The sequence below is a fragment of the Monopterus albus genome, unplaced genomic scaffold, assembly GCF_001952655.1.
Source record: "Monopterus albus unplaced genomic scaffold, M_albus_1.0 scaffold27.1, whole genome shotgun sequence".
Taxonomy (NCBI): Eukaryota; Metazoa; Chordata; class Actinopteri; order Synbranchiformes; family Synbranchidae; genus Monopterus; species Monopterus albus.
In genome coordinates, this window is record NW_018127907.1 from 174057 (window position 1) to 186523 (window position 12467).

Here is a 12467-nt window from a genome sequence, read left to right on the forward strand (position 1 = left end):
GAGTGCTCCTCTTCTAAGGTCATTGTGCTCAATATGTGCATGTGCATTTGTGTCTAAGAGAATATATGTCTATGTGTGTATGTATATGTTTATATGCAATATCACTTCTTAATATTATTTTATTTCAGCTGAAAACGTAAGTCATTTTCTTAAATGAATGACAGCAATTACTTGGCTGCTTTTAGTGCATTATTTTGACTGTAAATGAGTGAATAATGAGTGAACTGGTCTTAGGCTAAATGTTGACTTTATAACAACATGGATATTGATTGTTTTTAGGGTTTGGACAAAAAAAACCCACTCATGCAATTTTATTTATTCAATTGAATTAAAATCCTCAAATGAAAATGAAAAATGTGTTGTGCATGAATACCAGGCTTTCCTGGTTCTCGATCTGGGTTTCAGAGTGGTGTAGTAGGGCTGCTTTAGCCTCCACTGCAGCTCGGCAGTCGTTGTCCAAGCGCTCAGCCTCCTCCTGAGCAATTGTCCTCCCCTTCTCTAACTCAAGAGCCCTGCGAGTCTGCTCCTCCAGCTCTAAAATGCACATGTATATGTACACAATAATGTCCAACACACAGATATGCCCACGTAGTACACATTATAAAGAGATCCTGCTATCATTATATAATAAGCCATTTTTTAAAATGTTCCTAAACAGTAAAGATGAACCTTAAGTTGAGAAACATTTGTATTCAGAAAGTTGTCAGACCATCCTGAGCTCTCTTTGTCTGCTCTTCAATCTGTCTCAATCTCTCCAACAGCTCCATGGTCTCACGGGCAATCTTCTCAGTTTCCTTCTCAGCATTTTCTCGCCTTTTTTTCTCGCTCTCAAGCAGAGCCCTGACAAGAGAATTATGCATAAATACACATCTGAAAAAAATATCTCTTGACAATTCTTGCTTAAATCAGAGAGAACACACTGTAAACTGTATTTTAAAAAGCTTTCATTATTTTCTCCTTCCATACCTCTCCATCTGCTTCTTGTTCTTCTCCTCCCTGGCCTGGGCCTTCATCTGCTGCACCTCAATGGTGTCAGGTTTACGTCTACGCATGTACAGGTCATGATTCCCCATGCACAATGCCAGGATACGTTTGTTGATGCGAAGACGAGGTACGTAGAAAACACAGTCCTTTAATACAGAAATCACCACGGAGTGATTAACCAAGGATTTATTTATGATGCTTCTGATTTACAGTCAACCACACTGACTTACATAAACAAACTAAAGGATGGTTCAGTTTTTACCATATTTTCTTAAGCTCTTGGATGCCTTCCTTAACTCAGAAGGCAAGTTGAGCAGAGGGGCTATATTCATGTTTGTGAATGAAATCACATAGCAGATGCTCTCATCAGACTGCTTGCTTTAATTTATGCCTTTAGCAATTCACTATTTATTGAGTTTTAACAGGCAAACACATCACAAGAACTCAAGAACCACCAAAATAGTCTTCCTGTACCAAGAACATACACACATCTCCCACCTCACCCTCCCTTTCCTACCTCATCCTGTGCAGAAAAATGAAAACAAAAGAAAGCTCAGTAAAGAGGGTCCATGAGTCTACACTGATAAGTCTTTCACTGAGCTTATAATATCCACCCCAAACTCAACTGTTTCAGGAGGGGATGCATTTATCCTAGCACTTGAAAGTTCCTGAAATACGAGCTCCTATAACACTTTATGCCATGACCGTGCTGTCAAACTGTGTGGAAAAATCCAGGACTGAGCAGCAGGTTTTTTTGTAGCTGCTGGCAGTCCAACTAGCCATACCCTAAGAGTGGCCTTGGGAAACAAAAGGTCAGGGATGTTAAGGAGATTAAGGGCTTTGCAAAACTGGTAATTTGATCAATAACAAGGATGTAGGATTTTCTCACATCTCCTGTTTACTGCCACAATGTAAATATGAATGGACGTACAATATATGTCTTTGAAGAAGAATTTGTAGGATTGTGTATGTAAACATTGCTAATCTAGCTATCCCTAAGCACTGAACAATGAGTAGCTATTTAATCCATCCAAACCAAACATCGATGAAATGAGCTACGTTAAAACAAGGCTCACAGTTCAACAGACCATCAAGCTGCACAAAGGGCCTTTCAGGTTAACTGACATTTGATATGTTGGAAAATTGGCAAATAATACCATCCCTCAATATGAGCCAATATGGAACAAAAACATATACATATTTATATGTATAAATAGGTATGTATTTCATGTGACAATATGCTTCATAAATTTTGTAAGTGCTACAGACAAATCACTATTAAACAATATGCTTCATAAATGTAAGTGCTACAGACAAATCACTATTAAGAATCTTTAATGACAATATTTCAGCTTACCGGAGCCTTCTTGTCAATGGGTTTGATGACAAACTTCTTGTCATTGAAGGAAATGTTTTTGATCTCACTCCAGGGGAAGCCAATTTTTGGTGTCATCCTGTAAAATATTTGCATGATTTATAAATAAAGACAAAGTTAAACAAAACTAAGAGTCTACATCTGCAGCAGCTCTATGAGGCCTTAACATCAACATGCTACATGTAACACACTTACAGTAATACTACATACATCCTGTACAGTGTTCTTAAACCAGTTTTGGATATACTTACACTCAAAAAAGGTTAAAATCAGCCTACACTGGAAAATGTATTGTATTGTTTCTTGTTTTGAATGTTTGACCTTCACTGTGCAGGGTTTAACACTAAAGAAGGGAACTAAATCTGAGTTTTAGATGTACATGTTCGAGCACAGTTTGTGACATCGCAGGTAGTTTGGAAGCCAGTCATGGCCCAATAAGCAACTTATGATGTATGAAGTAGAAACATGAATCCTCCACTGTGCATAATTTAACATTTGACCTTTCAGTGAAGCAGGAAACATCTTTTATATAGCAGTTAACACAGATTTTAAACTTTTTGTAATAAGGAAGAAGGAGTAGATGTTAATTAGACAATTTTGGGCAAACACTATATCAGACAAAAATGATTATTCAAAGCACTTCATGTCTTAATCCATTTCTAGAGGCAATCTCTAAGTCTGTACCAATTCTCAGTGCATCCGACAGATGTCAACACATTTCACTTTGAACTGTAAATGTCAACTTGATGGTAGCGCTAGAGGAGAATTCTGGGTAACACCATATGGTCATTAGAATTCATCCTCTGGGGACCATCAATATCTGTACTGTATTTTGTGATATTCCATCCATTAATTTTCTAGACATTTTACAAAAAGAAAAAAAATCAACCTCATTGTAAAAGCAGATGAAAAATCAGAGGCTCACTAAAGTTAGTAGGATTTATTCTCAGAGGGCTGTAAATATCTGCACAACAATTTACAGCAAACATTCTTACAGTTTTTTAGATAGTTCTAACTCGACCAAAGGACTGATCGACCATTATCGCTATCCCTAGAGCTAAGTCGCTACCATGTCTAAACAGTTATGTAGAGGAGTATACAACAGTAAGTGTACAAGTTTCTCAGAGCTATATACATTTTTAAATGGCAACCTACTTGTCCTTTTTGTCGTAGACATTTAGACCCAGGGCATCCACCCCCAGCCACAGCTCTGATCCTTTTTTGTTCTTGATGCTAAAGTAGTTGACCCCATACATCTCCAAATCCTGGGCTATCTTCAAATACTCCACCATGGCATCTTCTCTGCAGTTTGGATAGTTTAATGAGCTACAAAAAAACTGTTTGTCGAAATACATTAAAGACTTTTGCTTAGTAAAACTGCAGTACCTCAGCATTCCTTTGTGCTCTTGATACCACACCTGTATTCTTTCTTCCCACTGATTCGTATTCAGCTTGTGCTGCTCCAAAACCCTGGTTTTATCAGAAAACAGAACATGACGGTTAGAATCCAGCTAACTGAAACTGGAATTACATGAACTACCTAGCTCACTACCTTTGTGGCAAAAGCTTCTCTCTTGCAAGGTATCCTGGTACATGATAGTCTTTCCTGTAGTCTCCATGTTTGACTTGAACTGCATACGAGGCCAAGAGCACTGCAGTCTCAGGTGGACAGTATATATCATCATTTAGGATGCTCTCTTTTACCTAAACACACACACACAAGATCTGGTTTGATACACAAATCATGTTTTATGATGCTGCCATTAGTGTTAATTTGGCTTAGAAAGAGGGAGAAAAACCCTATGTGTCCTGATGTTTATTTTTTTGCACCTGGATACAAATTTCTGTGAAAATACTCCCCTATGAAAAACCCATGAGGGTTAAGAGATTTGCATGAGTCATTGTGAAACCCCCACTGGTCATTAAAAAAGGCTCAGCACTGTTGTTTTGTTTTGTCAGATTGGATAAAAATTTGTGTCAAAATGATCTCAGTTGTTATGTTAATGCAAAACTTTCTTTTCTTTTAGCCTTTATCAATAACTTTAAAAATATAGATTGTTTGCATGGCATAAAATACAACCAGTAGTGCCATTTAATTTGTAAAATAAATGGGAATTATTAGGGAAGCCCATGATCATTATAAACCCATGTTTCAGGGGTGCAAATTTACATCATGGTTCCCTTTAAGAAAGACCAGTGTTTCTGTATGTGCATTGATCTCCAACCTGCAGAAAGAAGAGGCGCTGCGTTGCCTCCTGGATCAGTTCATCAGCAACATCCTCAGGATAAAACTTAGCCCTGAACTTAATCAGCAAAGGGCTGCCCCTCTTCATATCTTGAGCTGTCACCTGGGATTGGCACCCAACAGGAGAAAGGTGCCAGAATACATAAATAGGTTCTAATTAGCCTCAGTGTATTGTTTACGTCTTCATTTACGTATCAAGCTGTCAGAGGAATCACGTTGCGCCACCAATGGATGTAAAGTTATCACACAAACTTTCTCCTCACCCTCTTGTTCAGCTTGAGCCAGGTGGAGAAGCCTTTGCTGTCCTGATACTGGAGACCAAAGAACCAGGTTTCTCTCAGCCCGATAGTCTTCACCACCTAAACATAGCAATAAGTACGTGATCAGATTTTTGCCTGTCAAGGTGCCAGCTTTTATGTAATGCTCTGTCATTATTCCTGTCCTGGTCCTATTAATTGAGCTCATTCAGCCACAGTCTCACTTCATCTGGCCCCTGCATTTAAATTAACTTTTTTTCAACTGTCATTTCTCAAGATGCCCTCTGACCTTCCCCTGTCTCAGTCACTTGAACATCCCTGCGCACTTGCAATTAACCACCCAGTATTTAAACCTGCCTGTTACACCTGCACCTGAACTGACTGCATCTGCTTGCTGTGTTCTTGTGTATGACCTGTGACGTGCATAGCCTACCTGGTCAAAAAGCTGTTTGCCAGTTGTGCTGGGCAGGATGGCAAACTCTAGCTCAGCATCCATGGTTGTAACTCGAATATTTATCTGCCAGAGAAAACACTCACACTGAGATACAGGAGCAAAAGATCACTGCTATTCATTCATCTGTGTCAGCAGGGGGATACGTCGTGGAGAACAATAATACCTGAGTAATAAAGGAGCACCACCAGTTCTGTGCTCACATTGTTTGTTCTTTGAAACAATTCTGAATTTGCTGGTGTTCTGTTGGTTCTGACAGCAAAAAAGTGTTGCTTACATTCTTCTTCTGTTCAAGCAGGAATTGTAGGTTGGTGAGGACTACAATAAGAAAAACATGAATCCCACAGTATATTTCAGAATTAACTGAGAATATGGGGTTCATGTTTCGATACATGTGAATTAATGACAGAGTGAAATCAGTGACACACATTAGTGTTAATCTTGCATAGTAAAGTACACATTTGCAGTTGTTGGTATAAACTGAAAATTGAAAAAATAAAAGCAGCATAGAGGACAGATTGGTTGCTCCATTCCATTTCTGGGATTTACTAGGCAAGGCAGCCTTCCACTATAGTGCCAGTAATAATTATAACAGTAATAATAACAACATATTTTAGTTGTAAGTCTTGCTGAGCAGATTGTTTCATGAATATTTATGAAAATAAGCAAAGAATAATTTTGCATTTGTTATGTTTATGTAGATAATGTGACAACATTTCAATAAATTCAGGAACAAACACTAGAAACATCTGGCAACTGGGCACAATATCATCATAGGTTTTGCTCGCAAAGCATTTCTCAAGTCTAAGAACAACAAACCAATGCCTTTTTGAAGTTTTTATGTTGCAGAACAAGGTTATAAATTTCAACAATTTGCAGTGTCAACATTTCAACTAAATATGAAACAGTGAAAACATAAATGAATAAAAGAGCTACTTACAGTTGACATTTGTGATTTTTAAAACTGTAGTAAAATCACTTCTTCGGAGAGGTGCGTGTAGTGGTTATTTCCCTGCAGCGTCATATGAAACTGCTTGCAATACCTTCAAGGATTATATTGGGTGATAATGGACCATTGTGTTGTTCTCAAGTATTTCTCCCATAGTTAATCTAGTGGAAGCCCAGGGCCCACACATTTTAGAGAGGCAGCCTACATTTTCTATGAATATTTTTCTTAAATTTATTAGGTTTGGATTGTGTATAACCCATCTAGTATTTATAATAATTGTCTTCCAGGCCTATTTATAAAGGGATAGAAATCAGCAGTTGATAATAAAGTGCCAAAGAACAGGGTGAGCATTCATATGGAAGCTCAGTAGTTAAATTATTTTTAACCACTATTTGGGTCTGGATTGGTGAGGTGGAATGACATCATAAATGTTCAGGGCAACACCATTTTCCAATCCTAACCTACCCTTAAAACAAAGCATCCCTGAATCCTCATCCAAACAAAGAGCACATATGTGGCTTGAACCAGAGTATCTGTGTTGTATTTACTCAGGTTAGTTAAATAGTGGCTGGCCCACCTGGCTTAGTAGACAATCTGAGAGCCAGGCCTTCTCAATTATCCAACCACCAATGCTATATTATGAGCAACACTAATATAGATTCTGTGTGGGTGTAAGAATGAAGGTAAGTCTATAGGGTCATCAGGTGGGCACCCTCTCAGCAACTGGTGCTGCATTGAGTTGGGCCCATGACACTGAAATGGCTTTAGACATTAATCAACATTAATTCAACAGCACCTGATGTTCCAGTAGGAGAGATGGGGCCAGCACATTCTGCTCATCCAATAATCCTTCCACATAATGCATAGGTTGTTATGGAATACACTGATCAGCCACAACATTAAAACCACTGGCAGGTAAAGTGAATAACATTGATTATTTTGTTACAGTGGCACCTGACAAGGGGTGGGATCCATTAGGCAGAAAGTATACAGTCAGTTTTAGAATTGTAAGCAGGAAAAATGGTCAAGTGTAAAGATCTTAGTGACATTGACAAGGACCAGATTTTGATGACTAAACAACTAGGTCAAAGCATCTCCAAAATGACAAGTCTTTTGGGTTGTTCCCGGTCTGCAGTGGTATACCTACCAGAAGTGGTATACCTACCAGAAGTGGTCCAAGGAAAGACCAAACAGTGAACCGGTGACAGGGTCATGGACACCCAAGGCTCACTGATGTGAGCAAAGGCTAGTCTGTTTGGTCCAATCCCAGTGAAGAGCTACTGAAGCACAGAGTTCTGAAAAACCAAAACAAACAAACTATAACAAAAACCCATAATGCTGGCTAAAGGTGTCAGAACACACACTGCATTGCAGCTTAGTACATACAGGGTGTCAGGTTTGGCGGGTGAAGCTGCCAAATAGTGTTTGTAGTGAACTCAATTATATTGCCAGACGGACTGAGGTAGAGAATAGTCTTTTTACTAGTAACACTCAAAACAAAAGTACAAAGTCCAGCTTTAAAATCAGGTCGATAATATAGTCCAAGGTCAGCGCCGGTAAACAGCTACAGCTGAGAGATCCACAAGAGAGAGGTCGGGGAGGAGATAGAGGGTCGGTACACAATAGGTAATCAGAATCTGGGGGAATAAGGCAACACAGGGTGGTCAACAGGCAATCTGTGGTCAGAACAAAATAGTCAGACATGAGAAAGAATGCCGGAAAGTCAGAGCTGGGGTCTAGAACAATCTGGTAACTTCCTGGTGTGGGGAAGTTGCCTATATGCTTGTTGTAGCAGGTGTTGCCAAGCAGGGTGATGAGATGCAGGTGAAAACAATACTAGTTGATTAACGTAAAGAGTCCAAAAGTGAGGTGAACCATACAGGAAGTAATCTCAAAATAAAAGCCTGGGACCGGTGGGACAGGATCATGACACAGAGGCTGCATAGCTGCAGATCATGGTGACCCCTGTCCATCACTGAAAGTGCCTACAATGGGCATGTAAGTGTCAGAACTGGACCGTGGAGCAAAGGAAGAAAGTGGCCTGGTCTGATGAATCATGTTTTCTTTTACATCACACAGATAACTGCATGTGTGCACATCATTTGCCTGGGGAATATATGGCACCGGGAAGCACTATGGGAGGAGGGCAAGCAAGCAGAGGCAATGTTTTGCTGGGAAACCTTTGGGTCCTGCCATTCATGCAGATGTTACTCTGACATGCACCACTTACCTAAACATTGCTGCAGACCAGGTACACCCCTTCATGGCAGTGGTATTCCCTGATGGCAGTGGCCTCTTTCAGCTGGATAATGTGCCCTGCCACACCACATAAAAGGTTCAGGAAAATATCGAGGAACATGACAAAGAGTTCAAGCTGTTGCCTTGGCCTACACATACCATTTCAGACCCACTGAGCATCTGTGGGGCATGTAGGAAAAACAAGTTCAATCCATGAAGGCCCCACCTTGCAACTTACAGGACTTAAAGGATCTGCTAATGTTTTTGTGTCAAATAAATTCAGAAGTCTTGGAGTTCATGTTTTGATGGGTCAGAGCTATTTTGGAGGTCTGCACCTTATCAGGCAGGTCATATTCGAAGACACCAAGTGTCTTGCTTACATTATAAAATGTAAAATATTTTCACGTCTCCAAATTCCCTAGAAAAATACTAGGGATATGACTTCTAGTGGTGGAACACTAAGCATGGGCCCATTTCCTCACATAACCTAACTGTAGCCCGCTGTAGTGTAATTTGGAAGTAGCCAACTTGTACTTTAGGGTATTTGAGTAGGTTCTGTTTCTAATTTATACTAGCTTACTAGTGTTTCACTGTATTTCAGATATGATTTTTTTCCATTTTGTTTTTTCCTCCTATTTGAAAACAGCTGACACTAGTAACTTTGTAGATTGTTTTGCATGCAAACAACATTATATTGTGGCGACCCTGACCGGCCGCTGATGTTCGTGTGTTCTGTTGTGTGCAAATGGGTTTGACACTGTCATTGACAGCTGTGCATGTATTGGTTACCGTTTGTTTCAGTGAAATACCCGCGCTGTTCTGTCCAATGTGGGGTTTGGCGAGGAAGAAGTACAGGAGAGTATGAGAGGTGTAACTGGTGGGTGTGTCAGTTTGTGTTTATTGGCGCGGGACTTGGTCGGGTTCTGGGCGATGTGTTGTTTATTCTTTCATTATTTTCTTTAGAGAGCACATGGTGCCAGTTTGGACAGCGTTTTCATTTGTCTCCTTACTGCGTTCAATAAAACCACAAAAAGACAAACCAGGTGTTCTCCTCCCTGTTGAGCCAGGTGCCGGCACACCGCTGGCTAGTTAACTGTCAAGTATAGGACAGGGTCAGGCCAGCTCCTTTCATCCGAGCCAGCGGTCGTCACAATATGATACACAATGTACAGTTATAGCATAAACCACCCAACAGTAGTAATTCATGCAGTACTAGGCTATATAGCATGCCAGTGTGGAGTCACTTTGTTTCCTCAGCTGAAGCTTATATTTTCTACTTGTGTTTCACCACAGCCTGTGTGGCACAGAGCGCGCAACCACACGTAACCACGGCTTGACACGGCGGGCGCGTGCTCGTGAGCGCGCACACCGGCTATTGTGATTTTATCAACAAGGAGGCCTAACGGGTAACGGAGCCAGACAGGTGAACGACAACATCCTGCCAAACCATGGCGGACGAACAAGAAATAATGTGCAAATTAGAAAATATCTTGGAAATACGGTAAGGCTTAGATGTGGGATAAGTTTGTGGTTGCTGCATGCTTGACAAGTACTGAGAATGTTATCTTAGCTAACGTTAGCCAGACAAACATAAGCCCCTTGGCTTGGCTTTTGTTACTGAGCTAAGTTAGCTAATATTAGCCAGTCTGCTGCGAATCTTTTCTTTAAGAGGGCTTTGTTATTTAGCTTTTACGTCAGTGTGTCTCCGACAGGATTGAAAAGCAACGGCTACAGTCTAAAGGAGAGATAAATTCGCACAAGCTGTAGTCAGGGTGCCCAGTCAAACATGCATCAGCAACCCAGATGTGTATCAACAAAAACCCAGATGTGCGCTGCTAATAATGAACGCTGTTCTGGCTAAGCTAGCTACGTAGCTAGCAAGCTTAGGGGTCTGCCATTAGCCACTTAACACCATGCTTAACACTGGTGCTGAATGCTTGTTATTTACCATTATGTATTTTTCGCAGCAGCGCTTAATAACGGAATTACAGTTGCACAATAATTTATGTACAGAATAACTCACGACTGCAGTCATGGTTATAACGCTTCGCAATAATGCAGAACGTCTGTTAGGTTAATGTTAACAGCAATTTTACACAATTCAAAGCCCAGATGAAAACGAATGTGATGTTTAAATCTCGTTGATTTTGTGAGAAAATCTCAGTTATCCCTTTATATCTGTGACGGAAATAACCTTACTGTGGATGTCTTTTTGTCTGTGCCTTTGGTTGTAGGAATAAGACCATCCAGATGCAGAAGATTAAGTCTCGTCTGAAGATTGAGTTTGAGGCTCTGGAGTCCGAGGAGAAACATCTGAAAGAGTACAAACAAGAGATGGATCTCCTTCTACAAGAGAAAATGGCACATGTGGAAGAGCTGCGGCTCATCCATGCAGATATAAATGTGGTGAGTGAGTAGTACACTCAGAGATAGGCAGCTTATGTAGAGGTAGTGTTACTGAAGTTTGAGTTCAGCTTTCAGATGAGTACAGTTTAGCAGCAGCAGCACTGAGAATAGGAATTTTATACAACATATAGCAATAATAGTGTATGTAATTTCAGAACAATCATTATCAAAGTATCAATATCTAGACAACCACAGATATCTTGTACTGAGCATATTACACACATATTTATGTAATCTTGTCATTTCAGATGGAGAGCACCATCAAGCAGTCGGAGAATGATCTGAATAAGCTACTAGAAACAACTCGCCGTCTGCATGATGAGTACAAACCTCTGAAGGATCATGTTGATGCCCTCAGGATGACTTTAGGTCTACAAAGACTCCCTAACCTGAACGAAGAAGAGGAGAAGCTCTCTCTGGAGTCAGTACACACACACATAAACAGACACACACACAATGCATGCAAGGTACACTGAATTTCTTTTACAACATATTGTAGTGTTGGGGGTGGAGAGACACTTGGCGGGGTCCCCCAGAATGCCCCTCTGGGCGGGATGCATATAGTTCAAGGTTGGCAGGATTGTTGTGGCAGTGTTCAGTGTGTGCTGTGTGGTTGCTCTGGCTGTCAGTATAAGAGGAAAAGATGGGCTCTGGTCTCCCAACCCTTCTTCCCAGTGATGTTACATTGGTATTAGAAGTGGGATCTCCAGAGACAATGACATCTCACCGAGAGATCAACGAACTCCTCTCCCAGCTGAATGAAGAGGTAATGTTACAAACCAAAGCATATGCTCTGGTAGCTGCATTGAGATTGCCTGCCACCCCTCTCTGTGAGAGCCCGCCAGAATGAGACCGCTAATGGAGCCAGCGCAGGACAGAGCCACACCATAGTGCTAGCACCACAGCTTTGACCAGACTGCAGCCCGGAGCCAGGGACCGACTGGTGAGGGGTGCTGAAGCAGCCACACTATAAAGGGGAAGAGCCGCTAGAGATGTACTTCATCCAAGTGCAGGTAGTAGCCTGCTTTAATGCCTGGTCGACAGAGGAGATAGCTACCCAGGTTGTCCTTGCCCTGGAAGGCAAAGCTCTTCTGGTCCTCACTGACTTCCAGTCCGAGGAATAATTCAACTGGTCAGCCATCAAGAGAGCACTGCAACACAGGTTTGGCCAATGCATCTATGCTGATACGCAGATTAAGTTGCACAGCTGACAGTGTGGAGAAGGGGAGAGCCTGGGCACCTGTGCTACTGACATCCACCTCTTTGCTTGGTGTGAATATCCAAATTCAACAGCTCAGTGTCAAATCAAAAATCAAATTTTATTTGTATAGCGCCAAATCACAACAAAAGTCATCTCAGGACACTTTACAAAGTAAGGTCTAGACCTTACTGTTATCAATATTATTGCATAGGGAAAACCCAACAAATCCCACTTGAGCAAGCACTTGGCGACAGTGGGGAGGAAAAACTCCCTTTAACGGAAGAAACCTCCGACAGACCCCGGCTCTTGGTGGGCGGCCTTCTGCCTTGACCGGTTGGGGTGAGTGGATAGAGGAGAGACA

The 12467-nt window shown here is 41.1% G+C and overlaps 2 protein-coding genes across 5 annotated transcripts in view; one reads left to right on the top strand and one right to left on the bottom strand.

Annotated features, from left to right (window-relative positions):
• The window catches only part of LOC109957485 (moesin-like), a 14107-nt gene extending 3331 nt beyond the window's left edge, over window positions 1–10776 (bottom strand). Inside the window, exons 1-13 of one of the 4 annotated variants that reach the window (XM_020595384.1) lie at window positions 10699–10776; window positions 8492–8577; window positions 7427–7556; window positions 5295–5378; window positions 4868–4963; window positions 4585–4707; window positions 3912–4063; window positions 3746–3829; window positions 3515–3661; window positions 2342–2438; window positions 967–1130; window positions 710–840; window positions 374–534 (exon numbers count right to left, since the gene is read on the bottom strand). In XM_020595384.1, coding sequence (XP_020451040.1) covers window positions 374–534; window positions 710–840; window positions 967–1130; window positions 2342–2438; window positions 3515–3661; window positions 3746–3829; window positions 3912–4063; window positions 4585–4707; window positions 4868–4963; window positions 5295–5357 — 1218 coding nt within the window. In that variant the 5' untranslated portion in view covers window positions 5358–5378; window positions 7427–7556; window positions 8492–8577; window positions 10699–10776. Of the gene's footprint in view, window positions 1–373; window positions 535–709; window positions 841–966; window positions 1131–2341; window positions 2439–3514; window positions 3662–3745; window positions 3830–3911; window positions 4064–4584; window positions 4708–4867; window positions 4964–5294; window positions 5379–5478; window positions 5565–7426; window positions 7557–7647; window positions 8027–8491; window positions 8578–10698 lie in introns of those variants that run through there. The other 3 variants (XM_020595382.1, XM_020595385.1, XM_020595381.1) reach the window with 3 other exon arrangements.
• zc4h2 (zinc finger, C4H2 domain containing) overlaps window positions 9707–12467 on the top strand; it is a 13516-nt gene continuing 10755 nt past the window's right edge. The window contains exons 1-3 of the mRNA XM_020595386.1: window positions 9707–10000; window positions 10734–10905; window positions 11154–11326. Of these exons, the coding sequence (XP_020451042.1) occupies window positions 9948–10000; window positions 10734–10905; window positions 11154–11326 (398 nt within the window). The 5' untranslated portion in view covers window positions 9707–9947. The remainder of the gene's footprint in view (window positions 10001–10733; window positions 10906–11153; window positions 11327–12467) is intronic.